This window comes from Dermochelys coriacea, chromosome 6 (genome assembly GCF_009764565.3).
Source record: "Dermochelys coriacea isolate rDerCor1 chromosome 6, rDerCor1.pri.v4, whole genome shotgun sequence".
Lineage (NCBI taxonomy): Eukaryota > Metazoa > Chordata > Testudines > Dermochelyidae > Dermochelys > Dermochelys coriacea.
In genome coordinates, this window is record NC_050073.1 from 42,590,730 (window position 1) to 42,605,396 (window position 14,667).

Here is a 14,667-nt window from a genome sequence, read left to right on the forward strand (position 1 = left end):
TCTGGCTCCTGACTCCAGCTCTGACCCTGGGCTACAATTCCTAGCTACTGATTCCTGCTCCAATTACTAGGCATGACTGTCCACATCCCAGTCTCTGACACACGTGAACCAAAATGTTCATAGGTGGCCACCTGGAGTTTCATCTGCAGAAGTGCTGAGCACTCAACTGCATCAGCAGGAACTCTGCTCTGGACCTGTGAATTGATATAAAATGCTAAGTACTCTGAAAAAAAATCTAGCCCTAGCCTTCTCAAGATGAGCACCCAAAGTTAGTGGATAGTAGACAATTTTGGCTTTAAACTATACCTCAGTTTCCCATGTGTAAAATGGGAATACCACCACCATCTCATAGGGATGTTGAAAAATTCAATAATGCCTGTAAACACCAAGAAATTATGACAACAACAAAGAAAAGCCCAAGAAAAAGCAACAAAGAAAATCCCAAAAGGAAATTAATAATTCTGTATTAAGTGCAGGGCTCAGAGCAGTAAATAAGGCATGGGAACACACTGAATAAAGAGAATGGAATTAAATATTGAATAGCTGTTTATTCAGTAAGTAAGATCCTTCCTGGGCACTGAATGAGGCAAGTGGTCTTGTTGGAAAAATACAAAAGAGGGGCAAATAAAGGCTGCACTGGCAACTGGCATTTCCTAATTTTTAAGCATTTCATTCTGAAACCTTAACGTTTTTACTTTTTTCTTCCTAGATGTAATTATATACACACACATCCCCAACATGATATTGGGACATATAGATGTACAAAACTGGCATAGGTAGCGTATTTCGAGCTGTTGTGGAGTTGCCCATAGCTCCATGTTAATTTTGAGTTGGCAGCATACCAGCATATTCTGAAGTCATTGCTAACTCATCCTGGACAGGTTATAACACAGCAAGTATAACACTTGTAATCAAGACAGACAGCCCACTGGCCATATTTTAACCTCTGGCCTAAAGTTTATAAATATGAGATAACCTTGTATTTAATAAGAGATGAATGTAAGCTAGGGAAGCCTTGGGCACTAGAAGTATTTGGACAGAATTCCTTTACAGAAAGAACTATCCAGGGAAATTATAGGATAAACTAATTTACATATGTTTAAGAGTTCAAATATTTGAAGGAAAGACAGCAACAACTTTTAATGAAAGCAAAGAACATCGACCTAGTTGGATTATCTTGCCTCCTTACAGTCTTAACATTTCTTGCTGAAATACAGCCTCTTTTCTCCAGGATGGAGGTGAAAAAGACAAGAAGGAGTGGATGGTGTATCACCAAAGCTCTCCAGTTGCCCACAGACAAGCCCATTTTATCTGCACCCAACAGAAACAAAGACTTCTTTCCTGGCAACTCTTTCTCCTACTGAGGTGGCCTGAACTGTATGTCCAATTCAGCGCACACATTAAAATTTCAGACAAGTGAGCGTTCTAGAATTTAACCTCAGCCAGTAGACATACAATATTAAATGAATCAGTATGAAATAAGAATCACAATATCTGTTTACAATGAAAGCCATTTACTTTGTAATCACTCATCGTCGTTGCACTGTCTATGAAAAGACAGCACAGTCTGGTTCTCAGGGTAACCTGAAGATATAAATTGACTTGAAAGTCAGAAATTTGTAGCAAGTAACAATTGCAAAATTATATAATCAGTTTATTTCCTCTCTTCTGGGGGCAGAAGAAAGACCTGGAGTAGGGAAAGTGATTTAGAGGAAAAAAAGTTTAATATTATTAACTGTTATATATCAGGAGCCAGAAGTTCCTCAACAGACTTTAGAATCTGCACTTAGTGTTTGATGTTTAAAGTCAGCCATTTTAATGCTGTGAACACCTTGTTGCATTTGTTCCAGGATTTCTCTAGATTAAATATGCTTTATTAATCTCTTCCATATTAAAAATAATTATGTTTGAGAATTTATGAATGTAAATAAAAAAACCTGAAGAACGCATTTTTAGTGTGCTTTTATTTTATAGACATATTTGGTACAGTACCTTAACGACACTGGCTTCAGATATAAGTGTGCTTGGATCCACTACATCCACAACAGCTTCTGGTATTACAGCCTTCTTCATGCAGGACATGTTGAAGCCATACACATCATCCCAGAAAGCTAGTCTATCTGCATGTTTATTCTTATCACCTATAGCCACCAGGCTAATGGTGCAGATGTCTGGATAGACTGTAACAAACAGAAAGGACTAAAGATGAAAAAAGAATGAGAATTCAGATGCTCTTTTAAGTTTTTTAAATGAGCAACAACAAATGAAAAAAGGAACTGATTTTAGTGCTTGCACAGGGATTCAACCAACAAACAGTTTCATAGGCTGAAGTCCTTTTAGGTTAGACCATTGGCTCTCAACCTTTCCTGACTGCTGTACCCCTTTCAGAAGTCTGATGTGTCTTGCGTAACCCTAAGTTACACCTCACTTAAGAACTACTTGCTTACAAAATCAGACATAAAAATACAAAAGTGTCACAGCACACTATAGCTGAAAAATTGCTTCCTTTCTTATTTTTATCATATAATAAAATAATTTTATCAAATAATAAAATTAATCAATTGGAATATAAATATGGTATATATTTACAATTCAATAATAGTATATAGAGCAGTATAAACAAGTCATTGCCTGTATTAAATTTTCCCCACACTACCTTGGCAACATGCCTCAGGAGAAGATACCTGTAGGGTTGAGCCATGTTGCCAGAATATGGAGGGGAAACATTCCATGGAGAATGACCTGGGCCATAGGGCATTCTTCAGCTTTTATGTTGAAACTACCCATAAATGAGTATACCAAAGCCTGAAAATTTACCAGGCAGCTACTAGCCAAAGGCCTTTAGGAAAACTGAAGAAAGCAATGTCAAAGGGCAAATCCTTCATGAAATGTCCTCCACCAGAAGGGAAAGAATGATGGGATGCCTATTGCAGTGCTGTCTATCTTTTATATCAGCTTCTGGCTGATAGATGTTTGACGGCATTTTTAAGAAATATCTTCTGGCTGCTGGAAAGGAGGAGGAGTTCTCTCCCCCTTCTTCCCATCTTCAAGGAGTCTCCTCCCTACACACACACTATATTTGGGACTCTACCACTCCCCACATCCATTTATGACTATTCCTTTCCCATGAATAGGACCAGCACCTGTCTCTGATTATTGCTTTCTCAAACAGCCGTGGTAGACTGAAGGTATGTCTACACTACCCGCCAGATTGGTGGGCAGCGATCGACCCAGCAGGGGTCGATTTACTGTGTCTAGTCTAGATGTGATAAATCGACCCCCAAGCGCTCTCCCATTGACTCCTGTACTCACGAGAGGTGCAGGCAGAGTCGACGGGGAAGCGACAGCAGTCAACTCACAGCAGTGAAGACACTGCAGTGAAGACACCGCGGTGAATAGATACAAGTATGTCAACTTCAGCTATGTTATTCAAGTAGCTGAAGTTGCGTAACTTAGATCGATCCCCCCACTAGCGTAGAACAGGCCTAACACTCTTGTTTAACGGTTACCCATAGTGAAACTGGTGGAGGGCATGGATCAGAGTTCACTTCGCACTCCCTGTCAGCACTCGGCCCAAGCCAGAGAAGCCAATGATCCAACCAGTGGACTGAATTCGGTGATTGAATCCTGGTCACGTGCCACTTGAGGCACACTGCACATATGCTAAGAAGTGAAACTGGTCCTGTGGCAATTTCAGTTGTTGACTGGAAAAGCTGTGAACAGCAGTAGCACTGGAAATCACAGTCTGCAGTCTTGGGAGAACAGCATTGCATCAGCCAGAAGGTTATCCTCACATTGGACTGAGAAGTTAAAATGCCACCCTACCTTTTGCAAAATAGATGGCTAGGTTTCTCCCCAGAGGAAAGTTTCCTACTTGCCACTGGTGAGATGTTAAGCCTTTATTGGAGGATTTATGATTAATAAATACACACAACTGGACTTTTTTTGTCTAAATATAAGTAGTAAGCACATTGCAGGGAACTTTACTGTTTTAATGTTTTTACAGAGAAGTGCAGAAAAAGGTAATAAAATCCAAACTAGCTTTCTCTTTTCTTTTCCAACATCTGGTTAACTGTAAAATTGATTTCATCTTCAATACTTGAAATTTAGCTTTATGAGAATGAGCATGATGGAATCAGTGAGATGCTAGGGATGTATAGGAAGACAAATATACAAATAGATTATATAATTTCCCTTTTAATACACTGAAAAGAGGAAATAGTAAACTGAAAGGTACTTTTGTGTAACATTCCAAAGGAAGTTCTCCTTAGTTTAAAAAGAGAGGCATCTTTGCTAAAGAAGCCACTCTCTTTCATATAAAATATTCAGTAAGAAACCATCATCTTTGACATTTGGAAAAGTTCTACATAAATAACCAAGCACGTTGTAATATTCTTAACAGATACTATAGCTTTCTGACTAGCTCTTTTAAATATAGTCTTAATTAACAGTGTTTGTAAAATCTAAGTATTAACTACTCTAATACCCCACTGATTAGGAGAATATCATTCCCACTCTACAGATGAGAAAACTGAAGCAAAGCTATTGACTTTTTCCAAGAGAGGGCTCTGATTAACTCAACAGGAGAAAGAAAAGGAGTACCGGTGGCACCTTAGAGACTAACAAATTTATTAGAGCATAAGCTTTCGTGAGCTACAGCTCACTTCATCGGATGCATACAGAAGAAAGGCAACATGATGAGAGCTAAAAGGGCAGCAGCCCAACATGTACTGTTTGCAACAAATCAGTTGTTTTCCACACATCTGACAGCTGTCACACAAAACCAGCATCTGGCTTGTGAGTGGTTTCCTGGAGCAAGTGACAAGGGGCTTCAGTTTCTCAAAGCTCCCCTATTGCTGGTCTGTGCCAGAGAGACTTGCAAACTGCATTTTGTTAATTTTTTTGCCTCCCAGCATTCCAAGCCTCCTCCTGGATCACAAGGGACACCCCAATGAGAATGCAGACTGTGTAATAACCGACTCACGAAGCAAGCAAAATGTCCTGAATGTTTCTGCTGCTCTGTGAATTGGCTAATAAGGTTTGCAGGAAGGGTTCCAAAACAATTAGGAATTTCGCTTCCAGGGCCAGCAGAGGAAGGGAATATTGTGATGGTACTCTCAAAATTGTGTGTGTGTGTGTGTGTGTGTGTGTGTGTGTGTGTGTGTGTGTGTGTGTGTGTGTGTGTGTGTGTGTGTGTGTGTGTGTGTGTGTGTGTGTGTGTGTGTGTGTGTGAGAGAGAGATCCTGCAGCTCTTAGCAATAGTGTGGAACAGTATATAAGGACATGCTAGCAAGGAGGTGGCACTAGGATTGTAGTGTGTGGGGGAGGAAATGGCAACCTGCAATATTTCTGAGCCATTGTGTCAACAGGAGATGATTTACCTTGTATGTTAAGCCTGAAATAATACAGGTATGCCATCCAATGGCTTTAATATTACTTTCACTGAGTGCCAAACTCCTAAACCAGCTGCAAAACTTATGATTAATTAGACTAGAGTAAGCTCTAAACAACAATTGGAGGATAAACATTAAGTGCACATAGGTAATCACCTATAGTCTATCAACCAAAAATGATAGCAGGAACAGGTACAGCTAAGCTTAAATTGTTTTTAATCTTATCCTGACAATGGGATTTAAAAATTTAAAAATTTTTATGCAACAACATAAGACTTAAATTCTTACGTTTGGTAACAATATGACTTCAAATACACTTAAAGGGACCTATGGATGTCTGACTTCCAAATGATCTGTAATAATTACAAATCCAATGGTGGCTGTGGATTTATACCATGCTCATCACCATAGTATCTGAGTGCTTATAAAAATTAAGAGCTTTTGCCAGAGATGTAAACATTGATTCTGATACTTAGATCATCAAAACAAATTCCTATAAGTTAAAGTCTCTCCTTTCACCCCATTTATCCCATGATTTATAAGAAAGTAGGTCTATAAATATTTAAAATAAGTGGCTTTAATCATATTGGTCAGTTTCACTCCCCATCCTCCTTGTTGTTTCTAAAAATTAAACCCTCCCCACTCCACCTTTTTCTGACCCATTCCTAACCTTTTCCCATCCAATCCTGACATGTCTGTCATTTAGTTTTCTCTGACTGAAGCTATAATTGAATACTTATTCCATCTCACAGGTGAAATTAACAAAATGCTGATTGGACAGAAGCACTCAGCAGCCAGCTCACAAATTCATAGCTTTGACATCTGTGTCCTTCTCGACTCACTGCCCAGAAATCATTTGTCACCAGTAACAGCTCACGTGGTGAACAGAGCAAGATGGGAAATCCTTTATTCCTTAGTAATGCCTCACAAATTTCAGGACATTAAAAGGGTAAGACTATAAACCTCAGGGTATATAGAAATAATTCCAAGTGAACAATAATGTCATCTGGTCATGAACAAGCAAACATGACCGACCCCCCCCCCCGTTCTCCCAAAATGGGGATTCTAAATACAAAAATAAAACCTTGCGTACTTAGCCCACTCACAATCACTGTGTATTTCATCCAAATATATGGGAAAACATGCCTGATCAAGAAAAAAAAAAAGCTATGCATAATGAACAGATAGGCATTGTGTAACAAGAACTTTTCATTCTCAAATAAAAGTATTATATCTGTAAGCATTGAGACACCCTGGCACCCCAATATTTACCACTGTCATGTAATTAGGATATTTGTACAAAGTATGCCTTATGAGGAATCGTTCTAAAAGTCTTCATCTGCTAGATATTAATATCTCATTGGATTGTATGTGCTATTATCATATGTGAAGTTATGAAGTTTGGTCATGTATGTGTTACTGAAACATGTTAAAAACACCCACAAGCAGCCTTTCAGGTACAACTGTAAAAAGGCCAAACAATATTAATGGCTTATTGAGAAAGACACACAAGCACAAGGATTACCTCAGGAATTGTGCATAATAGAAACCTCTCAGAGATAGCACTACACAATGGGAACGGTTTGACCCAGGTCACAGCAGAAGAGCTTGCCAGCAAGTGGGAAGAAGATATAAAAGGGGGAAAATAACATCATGAGGGGACCTCACTCTCCCTACAACAACACGCCTGTAAACAAAGACTGAAAGGGGGGAAGTGATGGTCCCAGGCTAAAGGGATTTCTAGCCTGTGTATGAAAACCCGGGAAACCCAAGCTGAAAAGCCAAGGCAGCTTGTGCCTTAAGAATCTGCCAAACTGTTTATCACTCATGGTGAGAATTTGCTAATTCATATCCTACCCATCTAGTGTTTTAAGTTCAGTTTGTTATTTTGTTTATTTGCTAGGTAATCTGCTTTGATCTGTTTGCAAATCACTTATAATGGCTTAAAATCTTTCTTTTGTAGTTTATAAACTTGTTTTGTTTTGTCTAAACAAAAGCATAACTTGGGTCAGAAAGCTGTGTATATTCTGCTCTACACTGAGGGAAGGGGCGAATTTCATGAGTTTACGCTGTACAGTTCTCTGTGCAGTGCAAGACAGCATAACTTTGGGTTTACGCTCCAACTGGGAGTGCCTTAGGAATTTAGCAGAGCCCTTCCATACAAGGCTGATCTCAGCACATGTGCGTAGCTGCAGCTGAGTGTGTCCCTACCTGTATGTGTGCTGGTGGGGGCTTGAGGGCCTGTTACTGCACCACAGTGTAAGGGGAGCCCAGGCTGGAGGGGCAGACAGGCTCAGTGATACCCTAGTTTGAGGTTGCACCCAGAGAGGAACCAGTCACACACACACACACACACACACACACACACACACACACACACACACACACCCCACCCCAGATATTTTGGCACCAATTACTATGGGGAGCTGGTAAAGTAAGTTAGGGCAGCTAGTATCTAATTGATAAAGCATAAAACTGGAGATCTAGAATCCATTCAGCCTGACTTACTGCAAAAACTATGGACAAGTCACAACCTCTTTTGAAGTCAGGAAATTTGACAAAGGGGAGACCCCAATACTTATCCACCTTGTAAAGTGGTTAGGGATCCAAGAATAAAATGTGTTCCAAAGTTCAGGACCTTAATATTGTATCTCTAGCTGAAGGCTGGCCAGAAAGATTCATCCTACAACTGATTTATACTTTTAGCTGTCTGGATTTGGAAGCGTCTTTAGTTCTATTGCTGCTCACATGTACTGCAGAACTGACCTTTTTGTGCTACGGAGATTAGGGGTTTTTTGCGGCCTGAACCCCACCTGCTGGCTGATTTATAGGGTGACATCGGTCTGTCTCAGAGGCAGCCTATTCAATGTTCATACCAGCTGGCAGAAGAACAGTGAGTATCCATGCCTAAAGGAAAAAGTACTCTATTTAAAAACTAGCTACACGAGCTGAACAGGCAGCAGTTGAACAACATGGAATCACTTTGAGGAAAAAAGGATGAGAGAATTCCTAGGACAGCTGCTGAGCCAGCATGTTCTGTCCCTTGAGGAAAATGAGGAAGGCTCAGATTTCTAACAATCCTTCCAGCAGTGCGGATGGAGAGCAACATGGATAGTATGCTAGGTTAAATGGGAGGTCAAAGATTTCTTGGTGTTCTAAAATGTGCTTGGAGCAATCGGGGGGCTGGGGAGGGAGAAGCATTGCTAAATGCCACTGTTACATTACAGAATGTCAAAAATCTTTAACATACCTAAATTACACTGTAAACAATTCAGGACAAGGACTACCTATTAATAGGTATCTGTAGGAAGCCTAACAGTTGGATCCCAATTCTGACTGGAGTTTCTGTGCACGACTGTAAATCAAAAAGCATTAAACTGGAGCAACACTACATATTATGTTTTTCTCTTTAAACACAGGAATACTAATTTCCTGTTCACATGTGTAATCTTCAGCATTATAACTGAATTCCACACAACTCCACAAGAGTGCCTTTTTTGCTGCTGCGCCTCTAATCCCATGATAGCACATTGCAATCAAAACAGTGCACTGCAGTGAGCGTGGTCACAAAGTCATTAATCCAATCATTAAGTCAGCATAGTGAAACTGAATACAGGCATGGTTAGTACAACATGGAAAAACAGTGTGAACAGCTGCAATAGAAAAGGTCAATATGAAATATGAGAGAGGTAGAAATCTTACATTAAGAAAATGTATACAAATGCAGAGTCTAGAAAACTGTATCACAGGAACAGTATGAAATATTTTAAAGACTTATTCACAGCACCCATTATATTACTATCAAAACCACTTAAATAGGGCAAATTAGTCTATCAAACCCACCTCTGTCTTTTTTGTTCTAGAAGAGGAAGAGCATACCTTCCCTGGCATAAACATGTATGTGTAAAAAACTATGAAACATTGCCACACTTATAATTCTTGCCTTTTTCATAATGCTTCCTGTGTCTAAACAGTCTCTATATGTGCCAAGTATATTAACTGCTTACCTTAAAACCCAATTTTCCCCAACATGGTTTCTCTAATTTAGTGCTTTTACTCTGGCTTACGCCCAAAAATTAATGCCAACTCTTTCAAACTTAATGCACAAAATTTGGTTTGCATCTCTTATTTGTTACCTTTGTGGCTCCTTTCTTTTCCCCTTCTAGGTCAGTTACCCTTATTCCTGTCTAAGTGTCTTAGCATATGGAGTATGTCTACTTCTAAAAGATGATGTCTAAAGAACCATGTCACAAATATTAATGCTCAGATGAAAGGATTCTGTGCATATCTGCGCATTAGTTTTGCTTTGCTGGCTGACTCTGGAAAGTGAAAAGCTAAAAATTAAATTAAATTAAATTAAATTTTAAGAAAAATGTAAAGCTATGTACAATTGTTCCTTCAAGAAGTGTTCATTTTTAGCAGCAATAAAAAGTACAGGTATCTTAGAAGATGAGGTATTGTAGTCAATACATTTACATGTTTAGATTTCCCCTGAGGACGAACACCAAGAAGGGGACTATTACTTGCGTCTAAAAGAGCAGACTTCATAATGAATATCTGATCTAACAGGATCCAACATCTGGAGTTCTTTTTCCTGCAAAACATAGCTTTGGCAAACAGTAATCAAGAATAGCTAGTGATACCATCATCATTTCACACACCATCCATGCTGGATCCAAAACTGTTATTTCTTCTTCTGCCTCTTACCCAAAAATCCAAACCTTTCTCTCTGTCCTGACAACTAAGGCCGTTGCCCATGCCCTGAGCATTGACCATTTTCATTAATAATGGGTCATTGAGGCCAAAATCTTAGCAAAATTAAAAAAAAAAGAAAAAAAGATTGTGCATTTATATGAAGAAAAAGAATATCCAGCACTATAATAGTTAAGGCTAATAAATTTGGAAGAGATGAAACCTCATACTTCAGGGTTTAAGCCAATCTTTAACTACAAGGGAGTTGGAGGAGACCTAAAATGCAAGGTAGATTATCCCACATCTCTTTAATGCAATTTCTTACACCATCCTCTGAAACACCTGTTCCTTGTCACTGTCCACTGTAGTGGACTAGACTGATCAGAAGTCTGAGCCACATGATAATTCCTATGTACTTACTACAACTTGTAGTCTTCAACTTCCCCACCACCCATCTCCATTTCATAACAAAACAAAACAAAAAAAAAGGACTTCCATAATTTCCATGCCCACTCCAACCATGTCAGTTCTCCTTTACTTGAACCCCTCCCTTGATTTCCCCATGCCCTCCACATAAGATGTAGGCTTCTCTTCTTCAAGGCCCCCTCAATACAACATCCTGGACTACTTCCGAGACCAAGCCTCTTATCACATCTCTACACTTTTGCTCCATCACCAACTATACCAGTCTTGATACACAATTCATCTCCTCCCCCCACCCTCCCAATCATGTCATTTTCATGCCATTCTCCCTGAATGCCCTCCCTATGCCAGCTTGTCAAGCCATCCCTTCTTTCAAACACCTGCCTAAACACTTCCATGTTCTGCATTGTCCAAAAGTAAAGAAAAAGAACACCATTATCAACCATTTTATTCTGCTGAATCTCTACTGATGAGGCAATGGACCAATTATTATCATTATAGGCAGCTCAGTTTTATATTGGATAGCTGTCCGAGATCACGAACACTAAAAACCTTTTTAACTCTGCATAACACATTGGTTCTTGCCTCTCAAAAAACTGTTATCACATTGTCAAACAGGTGATGGATCAACACCAGTACTGTATATAAATAACCACAACTATCAGTCTACAACTGCAGTACTAACAACATAATAACAGATTCATAGTTTACTTAATCTAAAATATATGGTATCGCTCAAATACAGACCTAGGGTTCTTGAAATACTGAAAGCCCATCTGGTAACTAACCTGCACTTTCCCCTGGTTAGGCACAATTTTTAATTAAGCCACTTATTCACAAAACTAGTTACATACACAGATAAGTGACCACCTAGTGGCCCCATTTTGGAATTGGGAATATTAAAAATCCCCAAAATTAATTTTGGTCATAGAAAGGTGATTTGAGAGCAGTCCAAAAATTAACTGGCATCCTGGGAATGAATGAATATATATAATTGCAGTGGGAGGAGGGGTACAAAAGAAGGTGACAGGGCAGATTTACTAAAACTTCTTCAATTAAGGAACTGAACTAGAAAGCCTTAGTGTAGTTCCTAATTCAATTTCTTACAGCTGGGAGCTACTTCAGACTAGCCTAGTGTGCGCATCCAAATAGATTAGATGCAAAAATAAGATTGAGAGGGAAAAGTGTTTTTTTCTTAAATGTGTTATTTTGAAGCATGGACCTGGGTAGATTTAAATGACTGCGCCCCCAAATGGTTAAGTTCCTCCAGAAATAGACAAGCTTTAGTTCTCCATGTACATAGGGCATCTAATCAAAGCAAAGTTAATATACTTTTCAACCTTAAAACAGGTCTTGGAAAAGCTGCATATAGCACAATAAAGGATTTACATAGGTGAAAATGAAATGGCATGCAGTTTCTGGTTGCAAATGTACCCTGTTATTTACAAACTTCCAAGCTTTTGTTTTAATGCAAAGTGTTCTTGAAAACACCATTAACTTTAAGGCCTGAGTAATCCCATCTAATACTCTTCTATTACCTCTATGGTAACTGAATGCCTTGAAGCTTCCTCTAATGGAAACATTTTTCACTTCTACTGAGAACTCTCTCAGCCATGCATAGCATATTGTAAGCCTTTGGGTTCATTTGGTTTCCCCCCAGAATTGGATTATTTATTAAAAAGAATTCTGAACCAACCTGAGCCTCCCTCTGCCAGATACTTGTCCTTTGCGTAAATGACAGAATCCAGCATAGACTCAAAGAGAAGGAAATAGCCCTGTAGGTGGAAAGAAAAAAAAAAAAAAGATAGTTTAGAAAAAATTGTTTTCTGTATCTACAAGTCAATGCAAATATTTGTTATTATACCAGTACATCGTCTCCTCCTATTGATTCATCAGAGAACTTTCAGGCCCCAAAGGTGATATGATGAAGTTACTAGCAACTACAGATAAAGGCTTAGAAGAGAAGAGCTATATAGGTTCATATATGGTCCCCATGATCAGATTATGCGTGCGTGCATTACAAAAAAATTAATGTTTTTCCTCAATTTTGATTTTGCTCTAGTATTCCTACAGCAATGTTCTAGTTATATAGAGGAGCATCATAAGTTTCTCAAATGGCTAAAACACCTGCTAAATTTGAAGTTATATACATTTACTATTCCATGCACACTAATTCTAAAATGTATCTGTAACGTACAACTACAAAAGTGTTTCTAAATTAATGTATTTTGATTAAGTTTCAGGCAACACAGGTATACTTGTGTATTTACATTACTTTTCTAAATATGATTTCAAAAGAAATCTCGGAATTAGCCAATGGAACTAGATATGGATTAGAAATCAGATCTGTTGAACTTCAGGAGCGATTAATTGTATGTGCTGATTACACTGTATAGTAGTTCAAAATTAATACAAGACAGGAAAATCCCTCTCCACTTAAAACTGGAAATCACAATAAAATGATTGTCAAAGAGATAAACACCAAAAAGAAAATGTTTATGTTATTTAGCATCTGTAACTTGGTGGTATTCTGTACTGTCTTCCCTCCCTCCCGGCCCCCCGAGATACAAATTCATGGAATATAGGCCATCCAGGTAACAGAATCCCATACCAATAGCACTGCATATCAGCACACACATTTACAGGAAATAAATTGGTTAGAACCTTGAATGATGGGTAAATTCTGTTTATTTCTTTTGATAAATGTTTAGGGTTTATATTTGTGTAGGACTAATTGCTAAACTCTAATTGTTTAAAACAACATATTATGCACTTTTTAAAAAAAAATGTCAAGCCAATTGTTTGCTGCCATACAATACCAATGCCAATAGAAAGATACTATTAGAGGAATCAAATGATTTGTATACAATAGCCTTTCAGTTGTCACAGCATGTTTTATAGTACATGCAAATAACCATTGTTCTACTAACTGGCCTAGTGCCCATCATGCCACAGTCCTTGCATTTTATGACTTACGGAACAGCCCTTATTGTCACTATTATTATACATTTCGTCTACATTTGTTTTTATACTTCTGAAGAAACTGAGGAAAAAAGTTAACTCCGATTTTGTATTTTCATTTGGAAGTCCTGATTCCCACTCCGTTTAAAACAAAGTTTATCTAGACAACTGGACCTATGCCAGTAATTGAACTTCCATATGGAAAACCCAGATTTAGGTCTTTCAACACAACTCAGAGCACCAATAAAAAAAAATAAGGTGTGAAAAGATTAATCACTAGAAAAAGGAATATTTCAATTTTAGTAGGTGATTACTTTTACATTTGTAACGATTGAAAAAAATTAAGATAAAAAACAATGAATACTGGTAAACACGTCTGCAATACACATAGTTTTAATGGTAGCTATGTAAAGTAAAGTAGAGGAACCTTTGCCTGCTAATGTAACTTCTACATTTTTCAGTGCCACATCATGAAAGCACATCGTACACTTCTGGTAGGGTATTGCAAGAGCTTGATCTATAAAATGTTATCTGCATTTCCAGAAAGGAAAATGGTTTATGCAGGGGAAAAACCAGACCACAGAAAACTTATTAAAACAATTCTGCACTTCAGACTACAATTGCATAGTTTAATATATTGTTTGTTCAGACATGAAAGCATGCATCATTTTCTACAAAAGAAAAAAAAAAAGGAATAAACCACAAGGCTTTTGCAGATGGTATGCATTTTCAAAAGAAAACTAACAATTCAGAAAATACTGTTCCGAAGTGTGTATCGCTTACATTGGACACTCCTGTAATTACCACCAAATAATATCACATTTAAGTGTAATTATAACTAAAGTGCCATTAGCTAACAGCATGCAACGCTGAGTAAAAAAACTATCAGACAAGCAAAGTCTCTATCATTGCTGAGTCTACTAGAGAATTAAAACTGTCCTCTGGGATGCTATTCTGATAGGACATGTCTTAGCATATACTTATTTCTGCATTTTTACCACCATCCATATATTAAAGATCTCTACAGTCAATAGCCTAATATAATTCCCCCAGAAGTTAGCATACAAAAGAACAAACATTAAAGCCAGGAAATGTAGAGTTAACAACAGAGTTCCTTTTATAGTTCACTCTATTAGGTGCTGGATGTTGCTAATAAATGGGGCAGACAAAAATCACCTGCCATAACTAAGAAAAAACA

The 14,667-nt window shown here is 38.2% G+C and overlaps 1 protein-coding gene across 1 annotated transcript in view; it reads right to left on the bottom strand.

Moving 5' to 3' along the window:
• PRMT3 (protein arginine methyltransferase 3) overlaps positions 1-14,667 on the bottom strand; it is a 98,271-nt gene that overhangs the window by 37,162 nt on the left and 46,442 nt on the right. The window contains exons 11-12 of the mRNA XM_038406245.2: positions 12,205-12,283; positions 1,993-2,180 (exon numbers count right to left, since the gene is read on the bottom strand). Coding sequence (XP_038262173.1) covers positions 1,993-2,180; positions 12,205-12,283 — 267 coding nt within the window. The remainder of the gene's footprint in view (positions 1-1,992; positions 2,181-12,204; positions 12,284-14,667) is intronic.